Source organism: Balaenoptera acutorostrata, chromosome 14, assembly GCF_949987535.1.
Source record: "Balaenoptera acutorostrata chromosome 14, mBalAcu1.1, whole genome shotgun sequence".
NCBI classification, from domain to species: domain Eukaryota; kingdom Metazoa; phylum Chordata; class Mammalia; order Artiodactyla; family Balaenopteridae; genus Balaenoptera; species Balaenoptera acutorostrata.
Genome location: NC_080077.1, coordinates 52198128 through 52212299, shown reverse-complemented (window position 1 = coordinate 52212299; position 14172 = coordinate 52198128). Strand labels below are relative to the sequence as shown.

General features: G+C 37.3%; 1 protein-coding gene across 4 annotated transcripts in view; it reads left to right on the top strand.

Annotated features, from left to right (window-relative positions):
• The window catches only part of AFG1L (AFG1 like ATPase), a 232073-nt gene that overhangs the window by 162369 nt on the left and 55532 nt on the right, over nucleotides 1–14172 (top strand). For all 4 annotated transcript variants that reach the window (XR_009005237.1, XR_009005236.1, XR_009005235.1 and 1 more), the window contains exons 9-10: nucleotides 10987–11057; nucleotides 11314–11414. Coding sequence is in view for 1 of the 4 variants with exons in the window: in XM_007198446.2 (XP_007198508.2) it covers nucleotides 10987–11057; nucleotides 11314–11414 (172 nt within the window). In the remaining 3 variants the exon portion in view is untranslated. The remainder of the gene's footprint in view (nucleotides 1–10986; nucleotides 11058–11313; nucleotides 11415–14172) is intronic.

The following is a 14172-nucleotide window of genomic DNA, read 5'->3' as shown; positions in this document are numbered from 1 at the left end:
GAAGGCTCACTGCCAGGGAAGTTTGGCACAAGAACTCTAAGAGGAAGGGGAAATTTCTCTCTCGTTGAATCAACTTTGGCTCTCTGGAATAGAGAACATGGAGAGAGAGGGACCAAGGAAAGCCAACCCTATTCTACTTGTTGATACCTTAACAAGCTGTTGATTTTTAAAAGGGGATAAAGGGGTAAAGTGTGGGTAGCATTCTGTTCCTCTGAGTCAATCCTAATGAAGTAGGAGGTTCTTGAAGAAATTAATTTCCATTTAAATTCATGTGTGACCCTCTTCTAGAAACCTCCACTTGTTTTGGAATTTTTGTAGAGAATTTCAAATGATTCAGCAACAATAAGGTCTTTTTTGACATATTCTATTTCTTGAGTGTAAGTCTTATGTTGAATGCCTTATTTCAGCTATAGAAATTTTCTCAAAATTGAAATGACTGATTACTTTCCTCTCCGTTTACTAATTTATTATGGAATAATAAATCATGATTCTCATACTTCCAAAGCAGTCAGGCTTTTAATCCAGGGTACTGTACTCCAGGATTCCTATAGTTGTTGATGCCAAATTTCCTGGCAACGAAACAGTGGTCGATTCCAGGGCTTTTCTGACTTAAAGACAGAGTAGTTCTACTCAACAGAAAATGGAAACTTGCCCCTCCAGTGCAGTTTCTGAGCTTAACAAAAGGTGACAGAAGCAATGAAATGGGTGGATTTTACCCAGAGCATTTAGAACAAAGGAAAAAGAGTCTGTGCTCTGCTTGGGCCCCTCACACTCTGCCCCCCAACAAAAAGCATTTGAAAAGAGTGATTCTGCTTCTTCTTCAGAATGACTTTTAATTCTCTTACCATGGTCACCTTTTGATTATCTGTGAGCAGATTTTTTCTTTTTTCTTTTTTTTAAAATTTTTATTGGAGTATAGTTGCTTTACAATGTTGTGTTAGTCTCTACTGTACCGCAAAGTGAATCAGCTACACGTATACATATGTCCCCTCTTTTTTGGATTTCCTTCTCACTTAGGTCACCACAGAGCATTGAGTAGAGTTCCCTGTACTATGCAGTATGTTCTCTTTAGTTATCTATTTTATACATAGTATCAATAGTGTTTATATGTCAATCCCAGTCTCCCAATTCATCTCTCCCCCCACCCTGCCCTGGTCCCCTTGGTATCCATACGTTTGTTCTCTACGTCTCTTGTCTCTTTTTCTGCTTTGTAAATAAGATCGTCTATACCAATTTTTTCAGATTCCACATATATGCGTTAATATACTATATTTGTTTTTTATTTTACATCTTATCTGCTCTACGTAGCATACCACTGATGGGGCAGTTACCCAGAATTAAAGTCCCTTAAATTCTTTATCCCTACTCACTTGTAAGAGCTTATGTTTCTGTCTCCCCTCATGAGAGAAAGGGGGATACAATTCAAAGCATCTAAGCTTAATTCCTGTATTTTCTCCTGATCATTTTGATGCTACTCAAGGCAGTCTTCCTTAAGATATGCCTCTGTGGTTAAAATTGAACTACACAGGGGCTTCCCTGGTGGCGCAGTGGTTGAGAATCTGCCTGCTAATGCAGGGGACACGGGTTTGAGCCCTGGCCTGGGAAGATCCCACATGCCGCGGAGCAACTCGGCCCGTGAGCCACAATTACTGAGCCTGCGCGTCTGGAGCCTGTGCTCCGCAACGAGAGGCCGCGATAGTGAGAGGCCCGCGCACCGCGATGAAGAGTGGCCCCCGCTTGCCACAACTAGAGAAAGCCCTCGCACAGAAACGAAGACCCAACACAGCCATACATACATACATAAAAAAAAAAAAGAATGTAAGCAGACAAGAATCTCATTAAAATTTTTTTTTAAAAAAATTGAACTACACAAAGCTGAGCAGAACATGTTCTTCCATCCATGTGACATGATATTCTTGTAGCCCCAGAAGAAAACTCTGAATTTATCTCCCCTTTTACATTAAAAAATCATGTTTAATTTAGTGCCCTCTTTAGGCTGTAGCTTTTCCATGCAACTTCTTTTGACTACCAGGCTTTATCCCTCCTCAGTTTTATTGGTTAGGCTGAAATATTTTTCAAGTATGTTTATAATTATAATGTTATAATTTTAATCACTGTATTTTTGTATAATCTATATCCTTGTGTGGTTTTTGTACATTCGTTTTCTGAATATACCTATTGCCAACCTTGGGTTGTATGTTCCAAACACTTGATTTTTTTTTTTGAAACTAGCTGACCCTCATCCTTTTTTAGAGTTTCACAGACATGGTTGTATTTCTGAGTATAGATTTTTAGTGTAAGGTTCACAGACATGGTTGTATTTCTGAGTATAGATTTTTAGTGTAAGGTTCACAGACATGGTTGTATTTCTGAGTATAGATTTTTAGTGTAAGGTAATGCTGCTGTCTTTTTAAATAGTTTCAATGGAAAACTGACAAGAGGGCCCTGGAGTTGCAGACTCACTGCTGTTACTCTAGTTTTTTTTCTCCATTATAAGTGAATCACCACCACCACCACCAGCCCCATTTTGAAGTTAAAGGCATTTTCTCTGGCTGAAATTTTTACAATAAAGTTGCATTCTTGAAATTTCCTACTTAAAAAAGTCCAGAGATCTTAGGTGTTTTTAAGAATAGATTTACAAATTTTCTTGTCTATCATAGTGACATTTTACCAAGAAAATCCTTCTGGATTAACTTGCATTGATTATATTTGTATTTTTATTCCATTTCCAAAAATGATTTGCAGCAACTTAGATTAAAATTATTTATCATACCTTCACCATAATCACTAAAATGGAAGAGATGGAAAATACCAAGTATTGGCAAGGATGTGGAACAAGTAGAACTTCTTGTACACTGCAAGTGAGAGAGTAAATTGCTACAACTCCTTTGGAAAACTGCTTGGCAGTATCTACTAAGCTGAATGTAGATATACCCTATGAATAGCAATTCTACTCCTAGTTGTATACCCAGCAAACATGTATACATGAGTTTACCAAAAGGCATGTATTAGAATGTTCACAGTAGAACTATTCACAGTGGCCCCAAACTATAAACTACACAAATGTTCATTGTTAGGGACTGAATTGTGTTCCCCCAAAATTCATAGGTGAAGCCCTAACCCCCAGTGGGACTGTTTTTGGGGATAGGGCCTTTAAGGAGGTAATTAATTAAATGGGGTCATATGGGTGGAACCCTAATCTCATAGGATTGGTGTCCTTATAAGAAGAGGAAGAGACAACAGAGGAAAGACCATGTGAGGACACAGCAATAAGATGGCTACCTGCAAGCCAAGGAGATAAACCGCAAAAGAAATCAAACCTGCCGACACCTTGATATTAAGACCTCCAGCCTCCAGAACTGTGATAAAATAAATTTTTGTTGTGTAAGCCACCAGTCTGTGATATTCATTTGTGGCAGCCCTAGCAGACTAATACACTCATCAACAGTAGAATGATAATAAACTGTGGTATTTTCATGCAATAGAATATTACTGTACAGAAACAAAAATAAACAAACTACTTCTACATGCATGGATGAATCTCATAATATTGAGTAAACAAAGCCAGACACTTGCTAATAAAGGAAATGAGTTTATATGAAGCAATATGTACCCTGATATCCAATTTGAAAATCATTTAGGACACACTGTCATTGATTTGATCAATGTCGGTGCAAAATGAAAGACACTTTCCTATGTCTGGAATATTTGTTAACCAGCAAAGGTCAGGACTATCAGATTCGGTAATTAATACTTCGTGTTTTAAAAACCTTTAAGAAATAATAAAAATAAAAACCTTAAAAATGGTGACTTTCTGGGCTTCCCTGGTGGCGCAGTGGTTGAGAATCTGCCTGCCAATGCAGGGCACACGGGTTCGAGCCCCGGTCTGGGAAGATCCCACATGCCACGGAGCAACTGGGCCCGTGAGCCACAATTACTGAGCCTGCGCGTCTGGAGCCTGTGCTCCGCAACAAGAGAGGCCGCGACAGTGAGAGGCCCGCGCACCGCGATGAAGAGTGGTCCCCACTCGCCGCAACTGGAGAAAGCCCTCGCACAGAAACGAAGACTCAACACAGTCATAAATAAATAAATAAAAAGAACGTGAATTTCTTTAAAAAAAAAAAAAAAGCAGTTTAAAAAATGGTGACTTTCACATATTAAACTTCTGATGTATTTAAATTTTAAAATAATTTTATTTAGCATTTATTTTGTGTTAATGTTTCCTTCTAATGTTTTCTACTATCATAAGTCTTTATCAGGTAGAGATCATTTTAACATGTTATTGAAATACATAATCTTGTCATAGTATATTGACTTATACTAGTGATAAGCCATGAATTTATTATTATTATGGAGTTTTTTGGACAGAAAACTGCTGAAACTTTTAGTATAATCCTATAATAGAAAAATGGTTCACTGTTTATTATTATTATGGGCACATTATTTGAGAACACATAAAGTATTGTGATAAATACAGAATTACTTAGGATTTCAGGGATTTTCCAGATTAATATCTTTCGGGAATTTGGAAACACTTTTTCTGGAATTCCCCGATTTTCCAGCTGTGTGATTACCTGCAACTCTCCTCTGGTTCTTCATGCCATAAGGACTGTAGGTTTTCTGTTGGAATTTTAGTTGCCCTGAGCAGTACTGATTTTATTGTCTTTCGTCTGAAAAAGCTGTAAAAATGAGTAACACGCCATTTTTCCCTTCTCCCAAGTGTCAGCTTCTTCTAGAATCTGCCTGCTTCTGTTCACTTTCCAGTGCCTTCAGGTTACCTGTTTTTGTACTTTGTGCAGAGTTTACAGCTGCCATCAGCAGGAGAGTCAGCTAGGGCAGAGCTTAGTTGGCCCTACTAGAAGCATAACTCCTCTCCCTGTTCTGATAGAGCACAACTTCTACTATCTTCTTGAGAAGACTGCATGGGAAATATATTTTTTGAGGGCTCATCTGTCCAAAAATGTCCTTATTTTACTTGATTAATAGTTTGACTGGTCATGGATAGTTTGACAATAATGTTCCCTTCAAAACTTTTAAGCACTATGCCATTATCTTCACGTTTCCATTATTGCTGTTGCAAAGTTCGATGTGAATGTTTCTTGATCTTTTGTATTTGACCTGTTTTTCCCTTCTGAAGTTGTTAGAATAGTCTTTCTTTATTTCTAGTTTCCTGAAACTTCATAATTATGTGCCTTAGAATGGAGCTTTTCCCCCATTCTTTGTGCTGGGACTCTTTCAATTTAGAAAATCATGTCCTTCAGTTCTAAGAAATTTAATTTTCTTTTTTTCTTTGATAATTTCCCCCACCCCCCGCCCTGCCCGCCAATAGTCTTTAGAATGCCTCCTGGTTAGATATTGAACCTTCTGGATTTATCTTCTAATTCTTTTATTTTCTTTTTTATTTTCCATCTTTTTGTCTTTCTGCTCTATTTTCTGAAAGATTACTTCAACCTTTTTCCCTAAATTTTTTATTTAGTAGTCATATTCAGAGTTCTTTCTTATGCCCAAGTTGTCCTTTTTTTAAAGTCTTATTTATTTATTTATTTATGGCTGTGTTGGGTCTCCGTTTCTGTGCGAGGGCTTTCTCTAGTTGCGACAAGTGGGGGCCACTCTTCATCGCGGTGCATGGGCCTCCCACCATCGCGGCCTCTCCTGTTGCGGAGCACAGGCTCCAGACGCGCAGGCTCAGTAATTGTGGCTCACGGGCCTAGTTGCTCCGCGGCATGTGGGATCTTCCCAGACCAGGGCTCGAACCCATGTACCCTGCATTGGCAGGCAGACTCTCAACCACTGCGCCACCAGGGAAGCCCCCAAGTTGTCCTTTTTGTTTATAGCATTTATGCAGTGCAATATGCCTATATAATACTAGGCATATTAGAGTGTATTTTTCCCCTTTTGGTCTCTGTATTTTTTTCTTTCCTTCCTCCAAGATCCTTTTCTCTACTTCTTTATTGTGATCTCTATCTTATATCCTAGAGGATTTCCTTAAATGCCTAGAAGTACTTGTTGTCCATTCACAAGCACTGAAAAGCCGATTAGAAGTTCTGTGTGCATAGATAGGGTTTTATTGATTGGTGGGCTTCACTAGAGGGTAATAAGGTGGCAGGTCAGGTTTTCCAATGAAAAACCCCCAAATGTCAGTATCTGCAGGTCTTTTTTTTTTTTTTTTTGGCTATTGAGTTTCCTCCAATTTTTCTGTCTACTTCTTGGGATGGAAGCTTCCTGGACTGCTAGGGTTCTGGATGCTGAAGAGGTAAGGACTGTTGGTTTCACTATTTACTTTGTAGAATTGTAGTACAGTGTCTCTCACCCTTTCTCAGTGTTAAAAGTGTCCCAGACAGTAAACTTACCAGTTTCAGCTGGAGTGGAGGAATTATAGGAGTCTGACTGTCCAGGTGAAAGGAGAGAATCTAAGGAACTGCCTTTGTCTTATTTTCAAACAATTCCTGTGTTTCCAGCCTGACCCCTCACCTACATTTTTGAGTATATCTAGTAGTGCCAAACCTTTGGGGAGATTTTGGTGAGAACTGGATTGCTTCATCTTAGCTTAGTACCCCACCTCCCACCTTCTGATTTCTCAATCTACTAAGGTCCTGCTCATCCAACTAAGGAAAGCAATGCCAGTCTTTTCTTCTTCCAGGCTTCCCTAATCTTTCCAAGTGATTCTCTAAGAATCACTTTCCCTCATCACTTGTTTTTTGGGGAGGGTAAATCACCCTCTTCTTTCCTAAGGGGAAGGGAGGGAAAAGGTTCTTATCACAAATACTAGACACAAAAGCCAGTGATTCCTGATCCTCTTTCCCCTCCTTAGAAAGACACTATGGTGTGAGGAATAGGGGGGATGGTGGAGGAGGGTGGCATTTGGAATAGGGCTGGTTCTTCTCATTATTTAACCACAGGGGCAGGAGTCTGGATCCAGTTATTGGTGGCTTATTGGTGGTTCTCTTTAGAAATCTGAGGGTACTCAACACTTCTGTCCATCAACTTTGAGCCTTAATTACAATTCCAGGACAAGAGGGAAAAATAGCACAATGCAAAACTGCATAATGATCCATTGTATGGGTGTATCCAAATGTACTTTAGATTCCCCATTGTTGGACATTTAGGTTCTTTTTCACTTTTTTGTTGTTAGCAGTGTCACAGTGAACATCCTTGTAGTCGTTAAACATTATTATTTCCATAAGTGAGATTCCTACGGGTGGAATAGATGGGTGATATGATATGCATGTTTTTAGTGCTTTTATTACATATTATCTGGTTGCCTTGAACTCTTGTAACCAGTTTTACATTCCTCCCCGTGGTACATAAGAGGGTTCTTTTTCCCCTTACCTATGCTTGCTCCAGCTATTTTATCTTTTTCCTTATCTCTGCCAGTTTGGATAAAAGTATGGCCTCTCATGATTTTACATTGCATTTTTATCACTAGTAAGAATGAAACACTTTACACATACTTTTTGCCTACTGAGCTGTTTTTTTTAATGCAATTTGCCTGTTCAGGTCCTTTCACAGTTTTTCTATTGGGGTATTCAATTTTTTATATGTTGGCGTTTTTAATACATTGAAAATATTAGTTGTATGCCATAAATGTTGCCACTATGTTTCCCAATTTGATGTGTACATTTTATTTGTAATACTTTCCGTTATACAGAAAATTTAAATTTTTATGTATTCAGATCTTAGATAAAATGACTTAATTCTGAGTTTCAGTTTTCTCTTCAGTAAAAACATGATAATACATACTACATGGTAATGTGGATATGGTTTAGGTAAATTAACTGCTACATAATAGTTGCTCAGCAAATGATAGCTTTTTTAATTTCCTGTGTGACACATTGAAAAAGTTCAGAATCATCCAAATTTTGTACTAGAATTAAAAAACATAGTCAAAGATGTTTAAACCAGATATGAACCTGAATATTAAGTAAAACTCTGTATCTTTTAGGCCAGTAAGACAGGTAACTTTTTTTTTTTTTTAAGTATTTGTTTATTTATTTATTTATGGCTGTGTTGGGTCTTCGTTTCTGCGCGAGGGCTTTCTCCAGTTGTGGCAAACGGGGGCCCCTCTTCATCGCGGTGCATGGGCCTCTCACTATCGCGGCCTCTCTTGTTGTGGAGCACAGGCTCCAGACGCGCAGGCTCAGTAATTGTGGCTCACCAGCCCAGCCGTTCCGTGGCACGTGGGGTCTTCCCAGACCAGGGCTCGAACCCGTGTCCCCAGCATTGGCAGGCGGACTCCCAACCACTGCGCCACCAGGGAAGCCCCTAGACAGGTAACTTTTAATTTCTCTTTTTTACTACTCTCGTTTTTATTCTTAAAAATATTAATGAGCTCTGATTGATGCATCCTCTTAAGTAGGGAAATCTGAAGTCTGAGTGGAGTGTGAGAAGACTAGTGTTTTCTTGTGAGTTATTGTTAAGGGATTATGAATACATTCATTTCTGGTAAAGATTTCTTTCATAGCTTCATTATTTATTTTATATCAATATAGATACATCTGATAAAACCAAAATAACACACTAGCCCCTCCTGCTTTTAAGACAATATGCAGATAAGGTTTCTGTCCCCCAGCAGGTCAGTAGAGCTTCTTATTCCCTGAGGTCAAGTGCAAGTTGGCTTAGATGGATAACGTCTGTTTAGTTGTGAGCTACATAAAATGCTTTTATGAATGTTTATTTTTAGACCACTTTACACCAATAAAATTTTTTATTTTACATGTTGTAACTTCTGAGTAACTTTTTTTTAAATTAATTGATTAATTAATTAATTTATTTATTTTTGGTTGCGTTGGGTCTTGTTGGGTCTTCATTGCTGCTTGCGGGCTTTCTCTAGTTGTGACGAGCCGGGGCTACTCTTCGTTGCAGTGCGTGGACTTCTCATTGCGGTAGCTTCTCTTGTTGGGGAGCACAGGCTCTAGGCGCGCGGGCTCAGCAGTTGTGGCTCACAAACTCTAGAGCGCAGGCTCAGTAGCTGTGGCACACAGGCTTAGTTGCTCTGCGGCATGTGGGATCTTCACGGACCAGGGCTCGAACCTGTGTCCCCTGCATTGGAAGGCGGATTCTTAACCACTGCTCCACCAGGGAAGTCCCTGAGTAACTTTTTGTGATAATATAATAGAATTCTTATAAGGTACTATCATAATAAAAATAATTGTATCATTTCACATATAATTTCACTATAAATGAAATCACATATAGCAATTTCATAGATGTGGCCTAACTAAAGTCTAGTGAGCCATATTTTAATATTATAGTATATTTGAGCACAGAATAACAAAGAAATCACCACTGAGGAAGTTTATAAGCAATTGTTTGTTAACCAAATATGCTTTGAGAAACGTGACTGTCTTCTATTTTAGTTATTTTTCAGAATTCAGTTCTCCCCCTTTATTGGGTAACATGCCTAACCTAAGGACAGGTTAACTTTCTGAAAGCCAGCAGATGTCCTGGGTGGCTGACATTGCTTTCTTCTTTATATATCCCTTAAAAAGTAGCTCCCTTCTCCATCAGTTGTATGTGTGTACATCTCCATTGCAAGGTGGAGATGATTCCAAATGAATTCCTATGAATGATGTTGGCAAAGCCATCTAAACATACATGTGCTTGGTGTGGACATTGACATTTACATTGGCTTGTATGATTTCTTTGTACCTTTAAAATTGTTTAATCTCTATAATCACTCTTTCTGTAGTATCATTTTATTACTTTAATACAGCTCTATTCAAATATCATACAAGCCTTTATATAAGTCAAATAACATTCCCCTGCAAAGCCAACCATTGCAAATGATATTTTTAAGATCCTTGAGGTGGAGTGGTTATTACTTGAAATGTGACAGTTCCAAACCCTTCATAATGACTGTGTGCTTTTACTGTAGAACATTTGAAGAATTAGGTGCTTATGTGTTAAATGCTTGCCACCTGATAATTATCTCAAGGGAGAAATTATGTTGGTTTAGTTTAAGCTTAATCTAAAGAAAAAATAATTTATCATATTAGTTTTCAATAAAACTTCATTAAGACGGATGTCCAGAATGGAGGTTAATTGCTTCCACTCCTAGATAAGAGTGATTTGTGTGTCAAAATTAAGCATATTGGCAGGTCATCCTGTATAAGTTTGTATATAGAGTTGAAGTAAACTTATATTTTAACTTGAAGGTTTTTTTTTAACAACGTTTATTTCTTCTGCCAGTTATTTTTATTTTATTGACTGTTAATTTATCAGTCCTTTTTTAAAAAAAAAAAAAAGTGAGAGGAAAAAAAGCCATAGTATTATCACATTTGTATATGTGGGTTCCCTAAACCATATGGTGATTTCTAATTAGAATACAAAGGATTCTTTGTCGAGACTAACTTCATAGTAGCTGCAATGGTGGGCATCACAGAAGGAGAGAGTTTTCTTGAGTTTCCGACAAGGACACTTTTGAGAGAAACTGTGTGGTCTATAATCGTCCTTATACTCAAAGTCTGATAAAGTTATTGATGTGCAGATCAAGTTGGTATTTTGAAGCTGGTAATTTAATTCTGGATGTTTGATCCTCTCAGTCAGTGGCTTGGCTTGATTTTTTTAAAAGGCAGATTCAGTATTTAATTTCACATGTACCCTCGCAGTAGAGATTTCAAAGGATACTTTGCTGGATGCTTGACTGCCTTGTCTATTTGCTCTTGTTTTGCATGCAAGAGAGAGCCAGAAGCCTTTCTTCTCATTGTGTACACATAGTATTAATGGATTTACTCTGCCTGTATCGTCTCATTACTGAAAACAGCCAGAAGCACAGAAGTCTTTCAGTGTATGCAAATAAGGCAGAATTATCTACCTGAGAGTTAATATTCTCTGCTTTTAAGTGTATTCTAAATCTGATGTTTGTATTTAGAGCATAACATCCTGTTCTTTTTTTTTATGGGCAAAAAGCTAAGCAGGCTCAGGCAGCTGTTTGATGTTGGCTTCAAGTGTTATTAATTTCATATTCTATTATTCTTTTCACTGTAGCACAAGTGAAGCTGATGTGGAGGCTGTCATGGATAAGTTGTTTGATGAGCTGGCTCAGAAACAAAATGATTGTACGTAAGTTAATTTCTCTTGAAAGAGAATACATTTAGAACACAATGCCCAATCTCCACTGACCAATTAATAAGTTCCATTGCTGTATATGGGTTGATGCCACACTCAAGTGGCAGTCATTGTATCAGCATTTTGTCTAATTTATGTGTTGAATCATGTGCTATTATTCATCAAGCTATGCATTTCCTATCTGTAAGAGATGAATTTTATAGTAATTATCCAGACAAGATTGAGTCTTTGTTCATGTTCCCATAGTAACTAGACCAAGGATTCTAAAAGTGCAAGGCAGAGAGCTGCGGCTGAATAAAGCCTGTGGAACCGTTGCCGACTGCACATTTGAAGAGCTATGTGAGAGAGTGAGTATCCAGACACGTTCAGACTCATTGGCCTTTTCACATGTTAAAATACTTCATATTTTCCTCTCTTCCTGTTTCAGATCTTAAAATACAATTCACAGAGTCAGAACTGATTTAAAAGTCTCATTAAGAGAAATACTCATGTGTATATACCCATGTGCTTTTTATAGATACTGGCACAAAATTTACTCTTAGAAGGGCTCTAAAACAAAATTAGAAACAGAGAGAACTGTCAGCTATTACTGGAAGCAAAACTAAAATCAGCTTTAGGGATATTTTGTAAAAGTCAAACATAAGAAAATTTTTTTAAAAAATGAGGTGAGATTAGTACCAGGGGGAAGGAAGGTGAAGTAATAATACCATGATCCAAGGAGGTATGACATAAAAGAATTTCCATTCCTTGTTCTTATGGCTTATCTGTTATTGTCATAATATCTGACCTATTTGGGCCAAGGTCAAAGAAAGTAAATTTTTATAACTGTGACATCTATATTATATAACAATATATCCAACAGAGAAAAAAATATGTACATATATATTCATATAAATGAGAAAGGTGTTGATTACAGAGTAATTATAGATATGAATTCTGCCTTTTAAAAGCTCTGGGAATTCTCAGTACTCAATGGGTATTCAATTGACGGTAAATCTTGAGAAAAACAAAGCCAGTTACATATATCTTTAAGCATAATACCTCAATTATATATAAATTATCATTCCAACTAGTCTCTCTGATTTATCTTGAATTTTAGGTAGCTAAAAAAGAATTGTTTTTCAGGGGGAAGAGAAAGTATTTTTTATACCTGCTAGCCATTTTATGACTACTTTTCTTAAAAACTAGTGACTTCATTACTTCTAAATTTGTAATTTTCAAACCAGAGAGAGAAACCAATCTACAAATGTTATCACAGAAATAAAGCACTTCAAGACCAATAAGGATTAGGATGAATTAGAATCCTCTGACAAGGTGATAACGTCAGTCTCTGGTTGTGAAGGTTATTCTGTGTGATACGGACACTTCACACTTCTATTGCATCAATCTCATCAAGGTCCTAATAACCTAATATCTTCAGACATAATTTTATTAAGGCTTCCATTTAAGTTTTACTTACTTTGCCACTTGAGAAAAATCTTATATATCTGAGAAGCTCCCCCCACTTCCATAGAAGGGGACCTAGTGAGGAAAGGGGAAGGACAGACCTGTTGTGTCTTGAGGTAGTAAGGCAAAGGTGGTCTCTTGGAGCAGCTACTGAGTATTTATCTCTATTTTTTTTTTAAAGATTGATTGATTGATTGATTGATTGATTGCTATGTTGGGTCTTCGTTTCTGTGCGAGGGCTTTCTCTAGTTGTGGCAAGCAGGCGCCACTCTTCATCGCAGTGCGCGGGCCTCTCACTATCGTGGCCTCTCTTGTTGCGGAGCACAAGCTCCAGACGCGCAGGCTCAGTAGTTGTGGCTCACGGGCCTAGTTGCTCCGCGGCATGTGGGATCTTCCCAGACCAGGGCTCGAACCCGTGTCCCCTGCATTAGCAGGCAGATTCTCAACCACTGCGCCACCAGGGAAGCCCTATCTCTATTTTTTATGTGCTCATTATTTCAGGAGACTTAGTACCAGGAAAAAGCCACTAAATCAGAGACCAACATCTTCATAGTCTACTGTATTGGGGTGGTGAGGAAGAAGATTGATTGGGACTTTATCTTGAAAAATTAAGATAACACTTATAAAAATAGATATTTTTATCTTTTTTTGACAAAAATATGGACTATAATAACAACTAAGAACTAAATTCCTAAAATAAACAGTGAACAAATTACTATTTATTTTTGGCATAACTTTCTTGACAAAATTTTAGGATGATAAAATAGTATATCCTACACTTCATGACTGGTTGTTCGAGTACATGGAAAATCATGTTTATAAAAACATTTAAGGATATCATCAGTTTTTTCAAAGTCCTGTTTTAATTCATGAATATTTCAGTTACTTTCTTTTAAAGTGTTTTTATTCTTTTAAAGTTTTTATGGTGTCACTATCCTTGTTGAGTTTTTTCTTCTTCAAGTTAGCCAGATCTTCATTTGTCAGTGGCTTTGCATGGATAGGTTTGCTTTATATCCATATTGTAATTGTAGGATGTTTACTATGTCAGACTGGATGACTGACATTAGACATTGATATGATAGGTTCGATTAAGTACTAGTATTAAGCTGTGATGGAAGTTTGAGGAAGGGTTACATTTTAAAAATTGAGGTATAATTGACCTATAACATTATATTAATTTCAGGTGTACAACATAATGATTCAGTATTTGTATACATTGCAAAATGATCACCACAATAAATCTAGTTAACATCAGTCACCTTATATAATTACAAAAAATTTTTTTCTTGTGATGAGAACTTTTAAGATCTATCTTCTAAGCAATATTCAAATATGTAATACAATATTATTAATTATAGCTACCATGCTATACATTATATCCCCATGACTTATTTATTTTATAACTAAAAGTTTGTACCTTTTGACCCCTTTCACCCATTTCTCCCACCCCCCCAACCCCCACCTCTGGCAACTACCAATCTGCTCTCTGTATATATGAGCTTGGTTTTTTGTTTTTTTGTTTTCATTTTTTTAGATTCCACATATAAGTGAGACCATACAGTATTTGTCTTTCTCTCTCTGACTTATTTCATTTAGCATAATGCCCTCAAGGACCATTCATGTTGTTGCAAGTGGCAAGATTTCTTTTTTTTTTTATGG